The sequence below is a fragment of the Halichoeres trimaculatus genome, unplaced genomic scaffold (assembly GCF_033239565.1).
Source record: "Halichoeres trimaculatus isolate MK-OKI-2021-1 unplaced genomic scaffold, fHalTri1.1 fHalTri1_scaffold_16, whole genome shotgun sequence".
NCBI classification, from domain to species: Eukaryota; Metazoa; Chordata; class Actinopteri; order Labriformes; family Labridae; genus Halichoeres; species Halichoeres trimaculatus.
The window spans coordinates 24173150-24187467 of NW_027437194.1; the positions used below are offsets into that span (position 1 = coordinate 24173150).

Below are 14318 nucleotides of genomic sequence, written 5' to 3' on the forward strand. Positions count from 1 at the left end.
ATGTAAAAAAATACTGAAAGATTTAAGGGTGACTTCAGTGTTCAGGCAGTTCAGCTTAGCAGTCGGTTCTAGCAGAGACTCAGTGAGATGTTAAATAATAAATATAGGAAACCTGGAGTGAGGCAGGTATGAGTGACACCTTTAGCTCAGAGTAAAAGGTGACTCTTTGCAAAGTCTGCTCACAGAACGAGTATGATTCCTCTAAACTTCAGCTTGTGAGAGTGGCATCATATCAGAGGTACTTCTTCACACTTTGTGATTCTGTCATCGGGATATGGATGGTTCCCCCATCACGCTGCTGGAGATCACCCACCAAACTACCTCATACAGCCAGCAGGATGAACAAACCCTCCTATGAACACCTGAAACTAAACCCGAGCTCATCGATTCCCATTCTTCTCCGGGGAAATCGTCGTCTTATGTAGATGGCTGAGGTTTTGAATGGGAAGAAAAAGGATCCAATTTCTCCGACGGACTCTGCGGCTGTCAGAAGATAGGGCTGTGACTGACAGCTCAGTGGTGCACGGCTCCTGCAGCTTCTTAAACGACAGCCAGAGAAGTAAACAGCATTGGGCTTATCAGAGCAAAGCAGGAGCCTGGAGGGCAGCAGCTTGGCTGGATTGGAGAGGCTTTAGGCAAGGGAGTGTATCACCCTGACCACTAACCGAGCCAAACGCCAAAACCTATAACTGACCTTTGATCTGTATCTTTACCCAAATGACCCCATGGACACTTTGTAGCTGTGGTCAGGTGAGGTAAAATGACAGTTTAGAAAAAAATAGCTTTTTGTATTTCACCTTTCATGTTACTACAATAAGCAAAAAAGATGTGCGTGGACAGAGACCGGATATAATTCAATCAAGCTTTGCAATCGTTTATGGAGGACACAAAAGTCACACAGCTAGTGTTTTACTAACCGGCTAGAGTCATTGTTTCCAACCCTCACAGTCAATCACAGCTCATTCTAAGAACAAGGTGAAGCATTTAAACATGTGACGCTTCTCACTGATCCCTATAACATCTTTACTGGACAAACTGCACTCTGGTGAAGCTTTACCATCTCATATCAAGTCTCAACGTCTGTTTTTTACCTTTGGGGGCGGATTTTGCAATGCACTCCCCCAAAAAGCTAAAATATGTTGCTTTGCCTATCTCAGTAGCATGACAAGCACAACTGTATTTCCATTTAGTAACAAATGGTTAAAATATTTGATGAGAGTGTTTCCGACTGCCCTATAAGATGAAGATATGAAGAATACCAGACCCCAGATAGCACAATCAAATACGTAGCCATGCTTGTAGAAGTCTGCATTTGTAAAGTCATAGCTATCTCAAGGCTAAGAATAGAATAGAATAGAATAGAATAGAATAGAATAGAATAGAACTTTGCAACAAGTACAACAAAATTGAAGTCACAGCAGTAATCAAGAAAACAAAAGTGAGAAAGTTTATAGGAAGTGCAAAAAGGTCCATAAGAAAATAGATGCTGATAGCTTGTCCATCATTGTCCAGTTCAGCCAGCCTCCACCTCCACAGGGTCCAGGACTGAGCTTCTTCAACAGTCTGTTCAGTCTCTGTCTCCTGGATCCTGTCTGCTCACAGCAGGTGAAGCTCTTCCAATGTAGTGTTGGTGTCTAATGTTAGCTACGTTAGCCATGTTTGTGAATAGAATGATGCTACTCTGACCTCTGTTGCTGGGTTAGCACAGCTAACTCATCCATCTTATTGGAGATAGATCTTACTTTCCCAATAACGATGGATGGAAGGACAGGTCCATGTCATCACTTTCACACCTGAGAACCAGCACGTTGTTCTCACTTCCTTCTCCTCACCTCCTCACATCAGGCCTTAAACCAGTTAGCATTGACATGCTACAGGCTGCTAGCAGCTGAGTTCACATGTAAACAATATGGCCATGGTTACATGTAGGATCTCCAGACAAACACAGGAGAAAAAGTAGTAAAAATATCGCTGACGCCACAAGAAGTTTGGTGTCCATGACCAACAAATGAACCATACAAAGTAATGATCCACTCCAAATACAAAGATTACGAAAAAGAGACAAAAAAATTACAAGAAATGGACAAAGAAGAGAGAGCTGCTGCAAAAGGCAGCCATAGCCAACAGGGCAGCGCATAGCAAGAATAAGAGCAGTAAATAGAGTTTGGAGCTTCTTAATAAAAAAAAAACAAAGGGTTAAGTTCTCTAAGTCTAAACATAGTTTGCTCAAAAGTTCAGGCTCACCTTCCCAAACCCAAATCCTACATATCTTTTCAGATGTTTCCGGGAACTTCATACAGCAGTAGATGGTGATTGCAGTGGTCTTGAAGAAAACTAGCTACTGACTTGTTGCAACAGTGCTTTCTTTCTGTCTTTTTTCTCTTTTTATTTCTTTTTGTATTTGGAGCCTGTAATTTATGTTTATTTTTGTTTTATTTCATTTCAGTACAGGGAAAAAACAATTCTTCATCTGTCTCGAATCTGAGTAAACCAAGTGCATCTGACTGTACTGTTCCAATCTGAAATAGCCAAACTTGCTGCACAAAACTTCAACAGATTGAACACATTTATAGTTAAGAACTGCTCAAATATTAGTTTTACTTGATTCAAATGAAGTCAATTGCAATTTGGACTTGCATTTGAAATTTTGTTTGAAGAATAAATGTTCCTATAGACTGAAAACTGCATCTTAACATAACACATCCCCTTTGTTTGAACTTACAGCAATTATCCTTTCGTATCGATATTAAGTTTTTAAACACCACAGTAAGTGAGTACATGTCACATTAAAAAGCTGTAGCATGTGTAAGACAATATAAGACTATATAAATGGCGTATAAAATTACATATTTACTTTATGTTGAACAATAAAGGACAAACTGTATCACCGGCCTTTGATGTTCTACCTTACCACAGAGCATGATCAGTGTTGTTATCGTTATATTGTGTAGATCACTCATCACTTCTCGTATAATCAGGGTATAATCTGGCCTAGGGGGTAATGAAGTGGCCCAAGCTAAAGTATACCTGGGGTATAACCTAGCCTGACCCACTTCGACGCCTGGTAGAGTCTGGATGGAGGGTATATTATAGCCAGAGGCTAACATTGGATACCAACGCCACATTGGAAGGATTTCACCTTCTGTAGGTGGACAGGGCATAAGATTGACTAAACAAACTGGTGAAGAAGGCCAGCTCAGTCCTAGGCTGCCCTCAGGACCTTTTTTAGTTGTAGTTTAGTAGTTTGGTTCTTTACATGTGTCTCGTGGATGAATAGTCGTGTGCGTATTTATTTCTAGGTTACACTTCATATTTATATTCTATTTAATAAACTCTTATTGTAATATTTGCACTATACACATTCTTGTTTGCTGATGTAACTGTAAATTTCTCTGCTGTGGGAAAAATAAAATTGTATCTTATTGTATGTGGCACTCCATGTAGCTGTGGCAATAAAATCATGTGGCAGTAGTTGATAACCATAAAAAGCCAAAAATATGGCATCACAACTAACATGACCTTTGTCCAAATTGCTGAACTTAATAATGTGTACACATGGCAATGATAGCTCTGGATTTCAGTGACTGAATACATTTCAAAAAGCTACTTATCTGCCTCATCCTCTGATTCCAACTGAGGCAACACCAACAGACTTTGATAGGCTGTGGAATAATTACTGATAACTGTTGTGTGAGGAGTTCAGCAGTTAAAAACCAAAGACTCAGTGACCACGCCTCCTCAGTCCTGAGAGAGGATCCAAACATCAGAACAGGCTTTTTCATCCAGGTTTCATTAACGTTGTGGGCGTTCATTTCCCCTCCGATTTTGGTGCTTGCTAAATAACTCTCTTGACCTTGATATCAAACAAATTCAGACTTTAATGCTTTAATTTCACGCAGCTGTTAAAAGCACTTTTGATTCTGCCTTGGATGCAGAAATTGAATTTCTGTGAGGAGCACAGGCCAGTGAGCAGTGTTGTTAAGGTGATATCTGGCTTGCAGGGTTTGACACAGACCTGCTGACACACTGATACTGTCTGCCAGAAATCAAGAACATGTCCAAAAAACTGACTTGTGGTTGTCAGATAGCTTTTGAGGCTCCGCTGCAAAGAAGTCAAAGGTATTAAGACTCCTTTTCAAACGCTCTTATCTATCCTGCCATTTCCGTCTTAAGTAATAGCTTTGTGGGAATCTTGACGGAAAGGTTGCAGAAATACACTGCAGCTGGAAATGAAACTTTGCAGCATATCACGTTCTTACAATCCGGGAAGAAACAAATCAATACCTCCTCAAATCTGACTTATAAAGTTCACAATCTGCACCACTCCCACCAGTCAGAGCAGGAAGAGATATTGTCACGGTTATGTCTGCAAACACAAAACGGGACACCAGAGTCATGGAGGGTGTCTTTCTCTGCCGAGACAGTTGCTTAAGGCGGTAATGCAATCTGTCTGCAGCTGCCGATGCATTTGTGACACATCATGTCCTCCCCTGTAGTGACTGCTAGATGAGCAAGGACCCCTCACTGGGTGTGAATATGCCTGCATCTGGCTGTGTGTAAATGCAGAGAGCATGTGACGGCCTCATGAGAGGATCAGTGTATGAACCTGTGCATGTCTGGCAAAGAGAGGAGGAGACGGCAACGTGGCAGACTGAGAGGGATGTGAGATGCTGTGTGACAGGGTTGAAAAGATTAAAAGCGAGCAGACTAAGAAGCAGACTGCCTCGCCTCAGAGAGAGTCCCTCACCTGCTGTCCTCCTGGTTGATGATCATGTACATTTCCCAGGTAGTGTCTTCAGCGATCCCCCCGTGAGACACCAGCAGACTGATACCTGCAGAGAAGGAGGCATGCAAGAGCCGATCAGCGTACGCACATCACACAAACAACATGCACACACCTGCCGGGCTGTCAGGCCTCTTTACTGAAGGTGACAGCCAGCGAGGGGACGGCCCCAGAAAAAGGTGACGGAGGCAAGTCCCGAAGGCCTTGTGAATCAATGCTGCCAGCAGTCTCTGTCAGCGACACACTCGCCGACTGTCGCTTTCTTGGACACAAACACACACAATACTGCACTATATGATAAACAATTACTGCCAATCTACGGTGTAGTAGATAAAGGCCCTCCAGGGACAGGATGATGAATGTAGGCCAGGAGAATGAGCTGCCTGAACGCTGTGGCAGACGGAGCATCGCAGGTTCGCATCAAAAAATGTATTAACATTTTCCTCCAGTGGACGGTGTTGATCGTAAAATGTTAAAAATGAATGCTGAGCATTTACATTGGTTAGAAAAGCCTTCCATACCCTCAGAAATGTTAATTTGGTTTATGTGGAGGAAGCATTCAGTTAATAATGCCATCGCTGTCAAACTGCACATTCACGTGACTTAATTGTCCATTACATTTACATAAAATGGAAATTCATCCCTGGTGCTTGTGCTGGTACACATAATTATACATTAAGATAACATAAAAACAATGATGTGACTAAGTGACAGTGGTGGCAATAAAAGCAGTGAGTGCATTTTTCATCAAACACAACATGTTATGCAGCAGAAACCTTACAGCTGTGGCAGTCACCAGTGCTGGTGTCCAACCTGTTTTCAGCACTTTTCTTTGAGTATTTCTCATATTTGGAATCAATTTTTCTGGATTCTAATAACTAAATAATACATATGTCTTCCCCGTGTAGGAACACTGAGATTTAAAGAGGTGTGTTCAGACTAAATGCAAAAAAAACAACAACAACAAAAAAAACAACAAAGCTTTTGGATATCCGAGGTTTCTGCCTGTTAAAGGGAAGTTTTTCCTTGCCATTGTAACTTGCTGCAAAGTCCTGTACTCATAGTGGATTAAGGTAAGATAAGACTCCTTATCTTGTCTTGATATTGGGTTTCTGCTAATAAAATTTTAGTAACATTTACGGGTCTAGACCACCTGTAAGAACTATTCAAATAAAGATTGATTTAGATATGAGGACAGAAAACAACCATGTCATGATTCATCCATGATTTCTCTGCTAACTGCTCTGTTTCAGCCATGGTCACAGTTCAGGTCTCAGATCCACTGTAAAGATGGATCTGAGACCTGAACTCAGATCAGGTCTCAGAGGTTGCACCTCAATAATAATAGAATAGATCCTTAAGCCCCAAGCAGTCTGGTTTGGATCAGTGCAGTTTGGTACAGGTTGGTAAACCCTGGTGCTATTCATATTTCCACAGCCAACCGTTTCCCCTCTTGGTAGGCTGCATGCAAGCCGGATACCGATAGCCTGGTCAGTTAGAGAAGGTTTCCAAAAGGTGGGATGACTCATCTCTGTTATTTGCGGATCTGTCTCAGGATCAGTCATTGGAAACACTGTAAATTGTGTGGCATGCTGAGACAAACCGAACTGAACCGCTTGGGTGGAACAGGAATTAAGAGTCCAAAGCAGACTAAAGGGTGCTAGCTCTGCTAGTGTTGGCTTCGTTCTGCAAACAAGTTATTGTCGACCCAGAGATTCCAGGATGACACAGTTGTACAATGTATCATGTCAAACTTATGGTGCTGAAGCGGGTGACCAAACTGAACACAAATTACGTCATTTTTTCCTTATGCCTCGAGTTTAAAGAAAACTAATTCAACAGAGCCACCTTATGTCAGGATTAAAGGTGAAGTTACTCAACAGGTGACGGAAACACAGGGTTTAGGGATAATTTTTGGCTCCAGTTAAATTTCAAAAACCACATTAAAATGATTCATCAAAACATTAAGGCTAATTTCTGCTGTTTTAAGATGATGAGAAACACTTCACACTTAATTCTGCCTTTCCATCTTTTAACTCTACCATTCTTTTGAATCTGTCTCAGGCTTTCACAGCTTGGTCTTAGACAAACCAGTCACGATTCAAATCCTTGGAGTGTTTACAAAATCATTTTTTTAAAACCCTGAATAATAAAAAACAAACAGATTAGACACCAACACTCTCATGTTTTAAGTAAATACTAAGTTTTAACCTTGACTCATTTCACTGATTTCTTACTTAAAGATTGTATTCACATGTTTAAATGGATTCACTTCTCAACCTCTCTGCAAACACGTAAAGAGACTCTCAGAGCAGCAGCAGATCCACTCGCAGCTTCAAGTGGAGATGGTAGTTTTATTCTGTTAAAGGATTAAAATCCTAGGACTCTCCACCTGATCATTTGAAAATTCCTGCAAACTTTATTTCATCTGATTCTGTCTTTGCTGAACCTTAAAAAAAGTTGTCATTTTGTGAAAACTGGGTCTTGCTTAACCTAACGTACCATTTCTTTTTATCCTAAATAGAGGTTTTGATCTTTAACTCTCTTAAATGGCTCTGATGGATGAATGATGCTTGTTATTAAAAACACTATGATAGCATCACTGGATGGCTGTTTGCAGTTTGTCAGTATGCCCTAAATAAATAAAACCACAAGTTAAGGAATAAATAATTCTTAATTAAGGTCAGAAAACTTATTTCAGCTCATCCCATAAATGGATTAACTTTAGAAATTCAGCGTCAAAAAACTCTTGCATCATTACCGTCTCCATGTTCATGAATTAGAAAAAAAAGTATTAATTTGTGTCGTTTGGTTTCTATTTAAGTGTGGTCTAAAACACTTAAAAAATATTTTAACTTTGTTGCTGTTTTAGTTTTTTAAGATGTAAAACTTCTGATTTGGTAAAAAGCTTTATCTGTTTGGCGTTTCGTTTCACTTAAGTTGTGTTTTTCTTCCTCTGTGCTACATCCACTGTCATAGCACTCAAAAGCCCTGTTTCAACCAAGCAGTCTTGTTTTGATCAGTATGGTTTGGTTCGGGTTGGCTTGATAAGCCTGGTCCTGTTTGCCTTTCCACAGCCAACTGTTCCCCCTTGTGGTAGGGGGCGTGTAAGCCAGATGCCAATGGCTGCATCAGTTAATTAACAGCATGACGCCTTAGAAGCGCAACACAGTATACCCCGCTAATAAATCCAATGAAGAAGACAAACGTGATGCAGTTAACAAAGAGCAATGATGGGAGACATCCAGCAATTCCTCTTTTTTTTTTGATTGGCATGTAGCTTTTTGATACAAAGTACAATCAAGCTTTGTTTCAGAGAAGACTGTGTGCCACCAGGAGAAATACAGCTGCTGTCACATGGTAAGTGACGATTCTTTCAACCAATCAACGGGCTGTAGTGTTGTAGCTCCACCTTCTGGGATTGAATTGGTTTGGTCTGGCTCCCCTATAGAAGGTTCCCAAAAAGTGAGATGGCTCATCTCGTTTATTTGGGGATCTGAGCACTGATAAGTGCGTGACGTGCTAAGACAAACTGAATTGAACTGCTCAGTGGAAATGGGGCTAAAGTAACTTGTACACTGGGGGTGCTGTGATTGGACGTGACCTTGCTTACTCTCTGTCCAGAAACATCCTGATACAACCAAAACATCAACATACAAACAGAGGAGGGGGATGAGGCAGATGCAGACACTGACACAAATGTATAGAGGCCTGCCAGAGATGATTGAGCAGGATTATTCCTGCAATTTATTATTACTATTATTTAGGAAAATCCTGCAGACTCCACCTTTAAAGGGTCATAACTGGTATTTTTGCTCAGATTGACTGGATTTATTTCTAAACTGGGGACATAACAAAAATGTCAGTCTGAAGTTGGAATGTTTCTGCGTCTGTGCTTTTTATTTTGATCTTTTTGAACAGGATAGAGCAACAACTTTGACCTGCAACAGGAACTATGAGTCATTGTACACCAAACGTTTCTGGATCTACCCTTACCAACAAAAAACAATAAAATAAGACTCACAGTCTAGCCTTGCTGCAGCACAAGTTAGAAAAACTTCCTGCATTTGAGTTTTTCCTTTAGTTAAATTTGATCAAGGTTATAACAATAACAGTCCCTTGCTGTCCCAGCAGGAGGTCTGTTTTCAGAGATTTAAATTGTTTATTGAAATAGGTGACATTGTTGGTTTCAGAATGCCCTAAAGACCTTCCAGAGCAGCTTTAGAAGTCCAGTAAGAGCTGCATTCATATTTATGTTTCCTGACCAATCGATGACATTTCCACAGCCTCGCTGCAGACCAACAGGGTCAAACCCACTTAAAAAAGCACCACCACATGAAGCTTTCTGCCCAGCTGCTCTGTGATTTCCTGCTTTATGTTGAAGGTTTGCAGTTTGCACACACAGAGGAACGTAACGAATGAACTTTCCCCACTGTGGACTCACCTGTGTTTGGTACAACAAGCCTCCCTCCAGCATGACCAAACACCGCGGTGGCTTTGTGAAGAGCTCTGCTGTGAGTCAAGGAGACTTGAGGAGAGAAGAGGTTTTTCCCTCGCCTGCCCAGTGTAGTCCCGACTGCGACTCCTTTGTAGTCTGGAGCCAGGCCCCTCGGAAATGTCTGAGGGTGGGACATGACATGGTACTCTGCCCTCTCTGACACCCCTGGAGGAAGTGGAAAAATAACCGCTGTGGTCAAACGTGGCCAGCTCAGGAACACAGGCAAGAGGAGAGACAGTTAAGTCTGATACACTGCAAGAAAAATAAACCAAATGTGCTGGATAACCTTCTGCTGAATTTATACCAAACCCTTTATTAAAGTCCTGGACAGATTTCCAAGGTGGAAATAAAACCACAAGAGGTTTTCTTAAGTTGATCTGTGCGACTGTGATCAGGTCGCTTGGTGCAAGGTGATCATAAACTCAATCCAGACGTGTAAATGCTGTCTGTCTCACATCTTTGGGTTATGATGAAATCAAACATGAAAAATTTCATCCAGGCTCTCAGGGTTGTCTTGTACAAATGTTCTTCTCCAATAACATGAACTTTGTCAACATGGAAGAGCTCTTGCAGCACCAAACAGGATGCTGCAAACTAGCAAAACAAGCATGAGAGAAAAAAAATGAAGAAATTTTCTTTTCAGGTGAAATGGACAGAGAAAGCAAGAACACTACCGTGTCATGTTCTTGCAGTTGTACTATATAAGAGCAGAGGACAAAATGTTTACGGTAATTGCTGCCGCCTAAAGAATCTCTGGTTTTACAGCTAGCGAGCTAACTAGTCAACCTCAAACAGGGCTTTGAATTCAGCTAGTTCAGTTAGTAATCTGCAAGTTCCCCCTGTCTGTGACTTCAAACTACAGGTGCCCCCCTGTAGTATCTTCAAACAATGCACAGCTCAAAAAAATCTCTATTTTTCACTGGGGTTTGAGAAAACCCTTATTCTAACCTCTGTCTATAACTCTTTGTTTTAGCTACTGCCTCTTTAAGGCTCCAAACCCCCCTCCCTCTGACTGGCCAGCCCTCTGGAGGCCATTTAGGGATGAGGCTTTGGACAGATCTTGATGTTTGAGGCCCATAAACCAGTTAAGATATCATTGTAATGACAACATTATTTCAGCAAGTCTCGTTAAGATTTGGTGAAGATCTTGTGCCAAACAGAATACCCCCTCTTTAATATTTTTTGTTTGTTTTAAAGGCATTGTATCGTGTACAAGCAAAATATTATGTAAAGAAAGTAGCTTGAGAGCACCTTTACGATTGGATTCTACTAACAGCAGCTAAGCTGGGAACAATAAAGATCGGCCTCTAAGACTGGCTACGTGAGCTTTAACCGATTGGTTCTGTGAGTTGTTTTTACATTTGATTGTGCTAATGTTTGATTAAAAAGATAGATGGCACAACAGCTCCCACAAAAGTGCAGCCAAAAATGTTGAGCTTTCCCTACTGGGTGGTGAAAGCTTAAGCCAGTTTTGGGTGGCACTTGGGGGTGGTCAATCAGATTTAGAGTAGTGCCTCCCATGACCACCCCTCTGGATATCAGTGCTCATCCCAAGGAGCATTTTGGCGTCATTGTTCCAGAGCTGAAAGGTCAGTGACATGTCATCCATCTTTATATAAAGTCAGTGGTCTTGACTCAGTGGCTCTTTGTTTCAGAGTGAACCATGAAGCCTGCGTGTTAAATGTGTGGTTGATATCACTGCAGTGTGCACTGTGTGTGTGTGTGTGTCTGACAGGCGTAGCAGGAGTAACTAAAGGGGACGTGGCTTATTGAACGGTCAACCTGAAATGCCGTTCAAGGTGATGACCATTTTTTCTTTGTATGACAGCTTTCTTATAGATCACCTCATGGGAGAAAAAACCTTCAGAACAAGATGGATTATCCTCCTTGAAACAGGGGCAGAGCAACTCTGTAATTCTTTCAAAGAGAAGTTGACTTCCACGGCTTTTTTAAACTGTTCTCTGACCTTTGACCTGGAGGTCGGGCAGCGGGTCGAGGAGCGCTCGCTCGGCCATCAGCTCCTTGTCAATGGAGTCCTGGAAACACATGGGGCTGGTGTAGGTGCGTGACACTGTCAGGTCAGGTTGCATGGATGAATTAATGAGCAGGGGGTTTGCTGAAAAACACAAAGAGATCAGACAAATTACTGCCAACAATCAGACATCTATGAGCAACAATTACATTTCTGTAAAGTGACACTTTGAACCGAAATGCCACCATCATCAACAGCGATGATAAAAAACAAACGAGGATGTCATCATAATTAGTTTTTATCCACTTGTGGCTACTGCTGTAATATCATCACCATAGAAACAGGACTTTCATCCCACTTAGCATACCAACGGCTCAATTAAAAGTGACGAATGGGAAATAACGATGGCTGGGGAGCTGTAATGTGCTTCCATTTGATGTCAAGGTGCATCAGGAAAGAATGTTGTGACAGCAACACAAAGATTTGACGTTAAATTATCCAGTAAACATAATAATAGAGTTTATATGTGAAGGTTTAATTTCTTCATTTCTTTACTTTCAAGGAGCAGATGGTGTTTTTGAAGTTGCAGAAAATGATGGACTGAATCAAACACACCCTTTAAAGCTGTTTGTATGTAAAGCAATTAAATCAGAATCACAGCATTGAATGTGTGAAACTGAGAAACAAAGAACAGACATTATAATCAAGAGAAAAGATACAAGCATGGAGTGGAAGACAAAGAAAGCAAAGTGTTATTCTGCATTATTTAACAAAAACATCAACAACTAGTGCATTTTTTGACACATATAAGTTATGAGAAATTATACTTTTTATATTTTTTGAAACATGTTTCATAATAGTTTTACAGTCTCTTCGTAGTCTGTCACCAGCTGTGATAAAAACATGTGACATTGAGGAGAGTTAGAAATATTTGGATGTCATTCCCGATGACAAACTGTGTTCTGAATAGCCTTGTGTCCGCGAAACCTCGGTGAACATCTCTGAAAGCATTTCACTTTCTGTTTCGCAGCTGGTGGAGACTTTTGAAAAAAAATCATCTTGGACAGCCAAAAGGTAAGATTTATTGCCGACATCCTCACCAAACTTGGACATGGTAAATGCATATGGGGGGTGTAGTTTGCTAGCTGTAGAAGTTGTATTTCATTGTTCAATCATTTTCATACTGTCCATTTCTTGTTAGGAAATACACAAAAATCTTCCAAATCAAGTCTTAGAAAGTGTGTATTCTGCTTTCCCATATTTCTAAGACTTATGTAAAATAACAGTCCTAGATGATCAGACTAAACGTGTGCAAATTTTCAAACCTCTATGTATTCATATGTCATGTAGAAATCCCTGAATCTCTGTAAACTAATGAAAATGCTTTGTTCTAAAATAAGCACAAGATCTGCACCCAATCTTCATGAGACTTTTTGAAATGATGAAGTCATCACAAAAGATCTCCTAACTGCTTCATAGACCTCAAACACTAAGGTCTGCTCATAGCTCCGCCCCTGACAGGCATCCAGAGGGCTGGCCAATCAGAGTGAAGGGGCTGTAAGGCTGTGTTACGCTTTCTGCATGAGGGTGATGCATGGCAATGAGACGCACAAACTCAGCATGAGAGAACGTGTGTGGCTTTTGTACTTCTTAACTTTGCGTGGCGTCCTTCCCCAAGAATCAGAATCGGAATTCTTTTATTGTTATTGTACCAGAAGGTGCAACAAAAATAAAGAATAGCAGCTCTCGCAGACAGGACAAAAAAAGCAGAAGGTACAAAATATATCAAAATATACAATAATAACACTAATAACAAGATAGCACAAAATAACACAACAGAAAAAATATAGTTTAAGTTAGAGTAGAAAAATAGAATTAAAAAATTGTGAATATAAATAAAAAACAACCAGGATTTTGCGTTCAAATGAAGCTGCGGGGGGGGGTGGGGGGGGTGGGGTATTGCAAATGCACAGTATTAGACTGGAGGAGATGAAGTTGTTGACACCTTTAACAATACTTTGTTTTTTCAAATCCTCTTCTCTGCTGAGTTTGGCCTCAGTTTCATGCCAGGAGTTGGTCATCACACAGGTCTCATGGTGATCTGTGTGATGATCAATTAATTCAGTCACAAGGGGCTCCTGTTTGTCCTCAGGTCCACGCATGGAAGTCAGAAATTTTCAGAGGTGTGGGGTGTGGAAATTTTCTGCATGAAAAGGACCGAGCAAAGGGTCATAGTTGCTAAAATGACGTAATTTGTCCACATGAAGCCGTGCTGACCTCAAGGACACGTCAAGCAAAAACGAAGCTTTAAAGAGACAGCTGCTTAAAGTGTTTCAGACAGAGGCTGAAATAATGGTTTTCTGAAGCAACAGTGAAAGAAAAAAAAAAGATTTTTATGAGCTGTAAATCATCCTAAGATACCACTGGGGCACCAGAGGGACAAAATAAAATCAGGTTATAATTGGTTATGACTGCACTGTTGTTGATATGCTACATTCTGAGTGCTGCTGCTGCAAAAAAATGTCTTTATGGTACAACACATATAATCTTCAATCTGCAAGAAAAAAAAACTGAGGAGCTGAGTCAGTGTGAAACTCTGTTAGATTTTTTGGACTTTCTTAAGTATTTTGGCACGTATACCCCAAACAGACATCTCAGCTCTCTGGTAGTGGCTTCTGTTTTTAGAAAAACAGTCTTGAAAAACAAAACTGAAAAGAAAAGTTGCTCTTGCTGCCAGAGCAAGGTGACAAATGCAAACTAATATATTCCTAAGATCTTTGCGGAGGAGTTATTAAAGGGGTAGTGAGTAAATAAATACAGGTTGGAAATTACGAGGTGCACAAAAAGCAGCATAAACAAACTGTTACTGTGGGGCAGGCTGTGACCTATAAGAAGGAGGACGTGTTGGCTTTTATGGAGGTTCAGCTGTTTTACCCCCCCTTCCCCCATCAAAGTGAACAGGGACCAAGATTAAAGCTCTCCCAGCCTCCTGCTGTGTTATCAAAATGAACTTTATTATGCCCTGCTGAGAGCTGCTGCAGCGGCGACCAATAATGCCAGCGCTG

At 40.9% G+C, this 14318-nt stretch overlaps 1 protein-coding gene across 1 annotated transcript in view; it reads right to left on the reverse strand.

Moving 5' to 3' along the window:
- The window catches only part of LOC141805927 (netrin receptor UNC5D-like), a 334456-nt gene that overhangs the window by 39928 nt on the left and 280210 nt on the right, over window positions 1-14318 (reverse strand). The window contains exons 10-12 of the mRNA XM_074691174.1: window positions 11248-11397; window positions 9228-9446; window positions 4748-4832 (exon numbers count right to left, since the gene is read on the reverse strand). Coding sequence (XP_074547275.1) covers window positions 4748-4832; window positions 9228-9446; window positions 11248-11397 — 454 coding nt within the window. The remainder of the gene's footprint in view (window positions 1-4747; window positions 4833-9227; window positions 9447-11247; window positions 11398-14318) is intronic.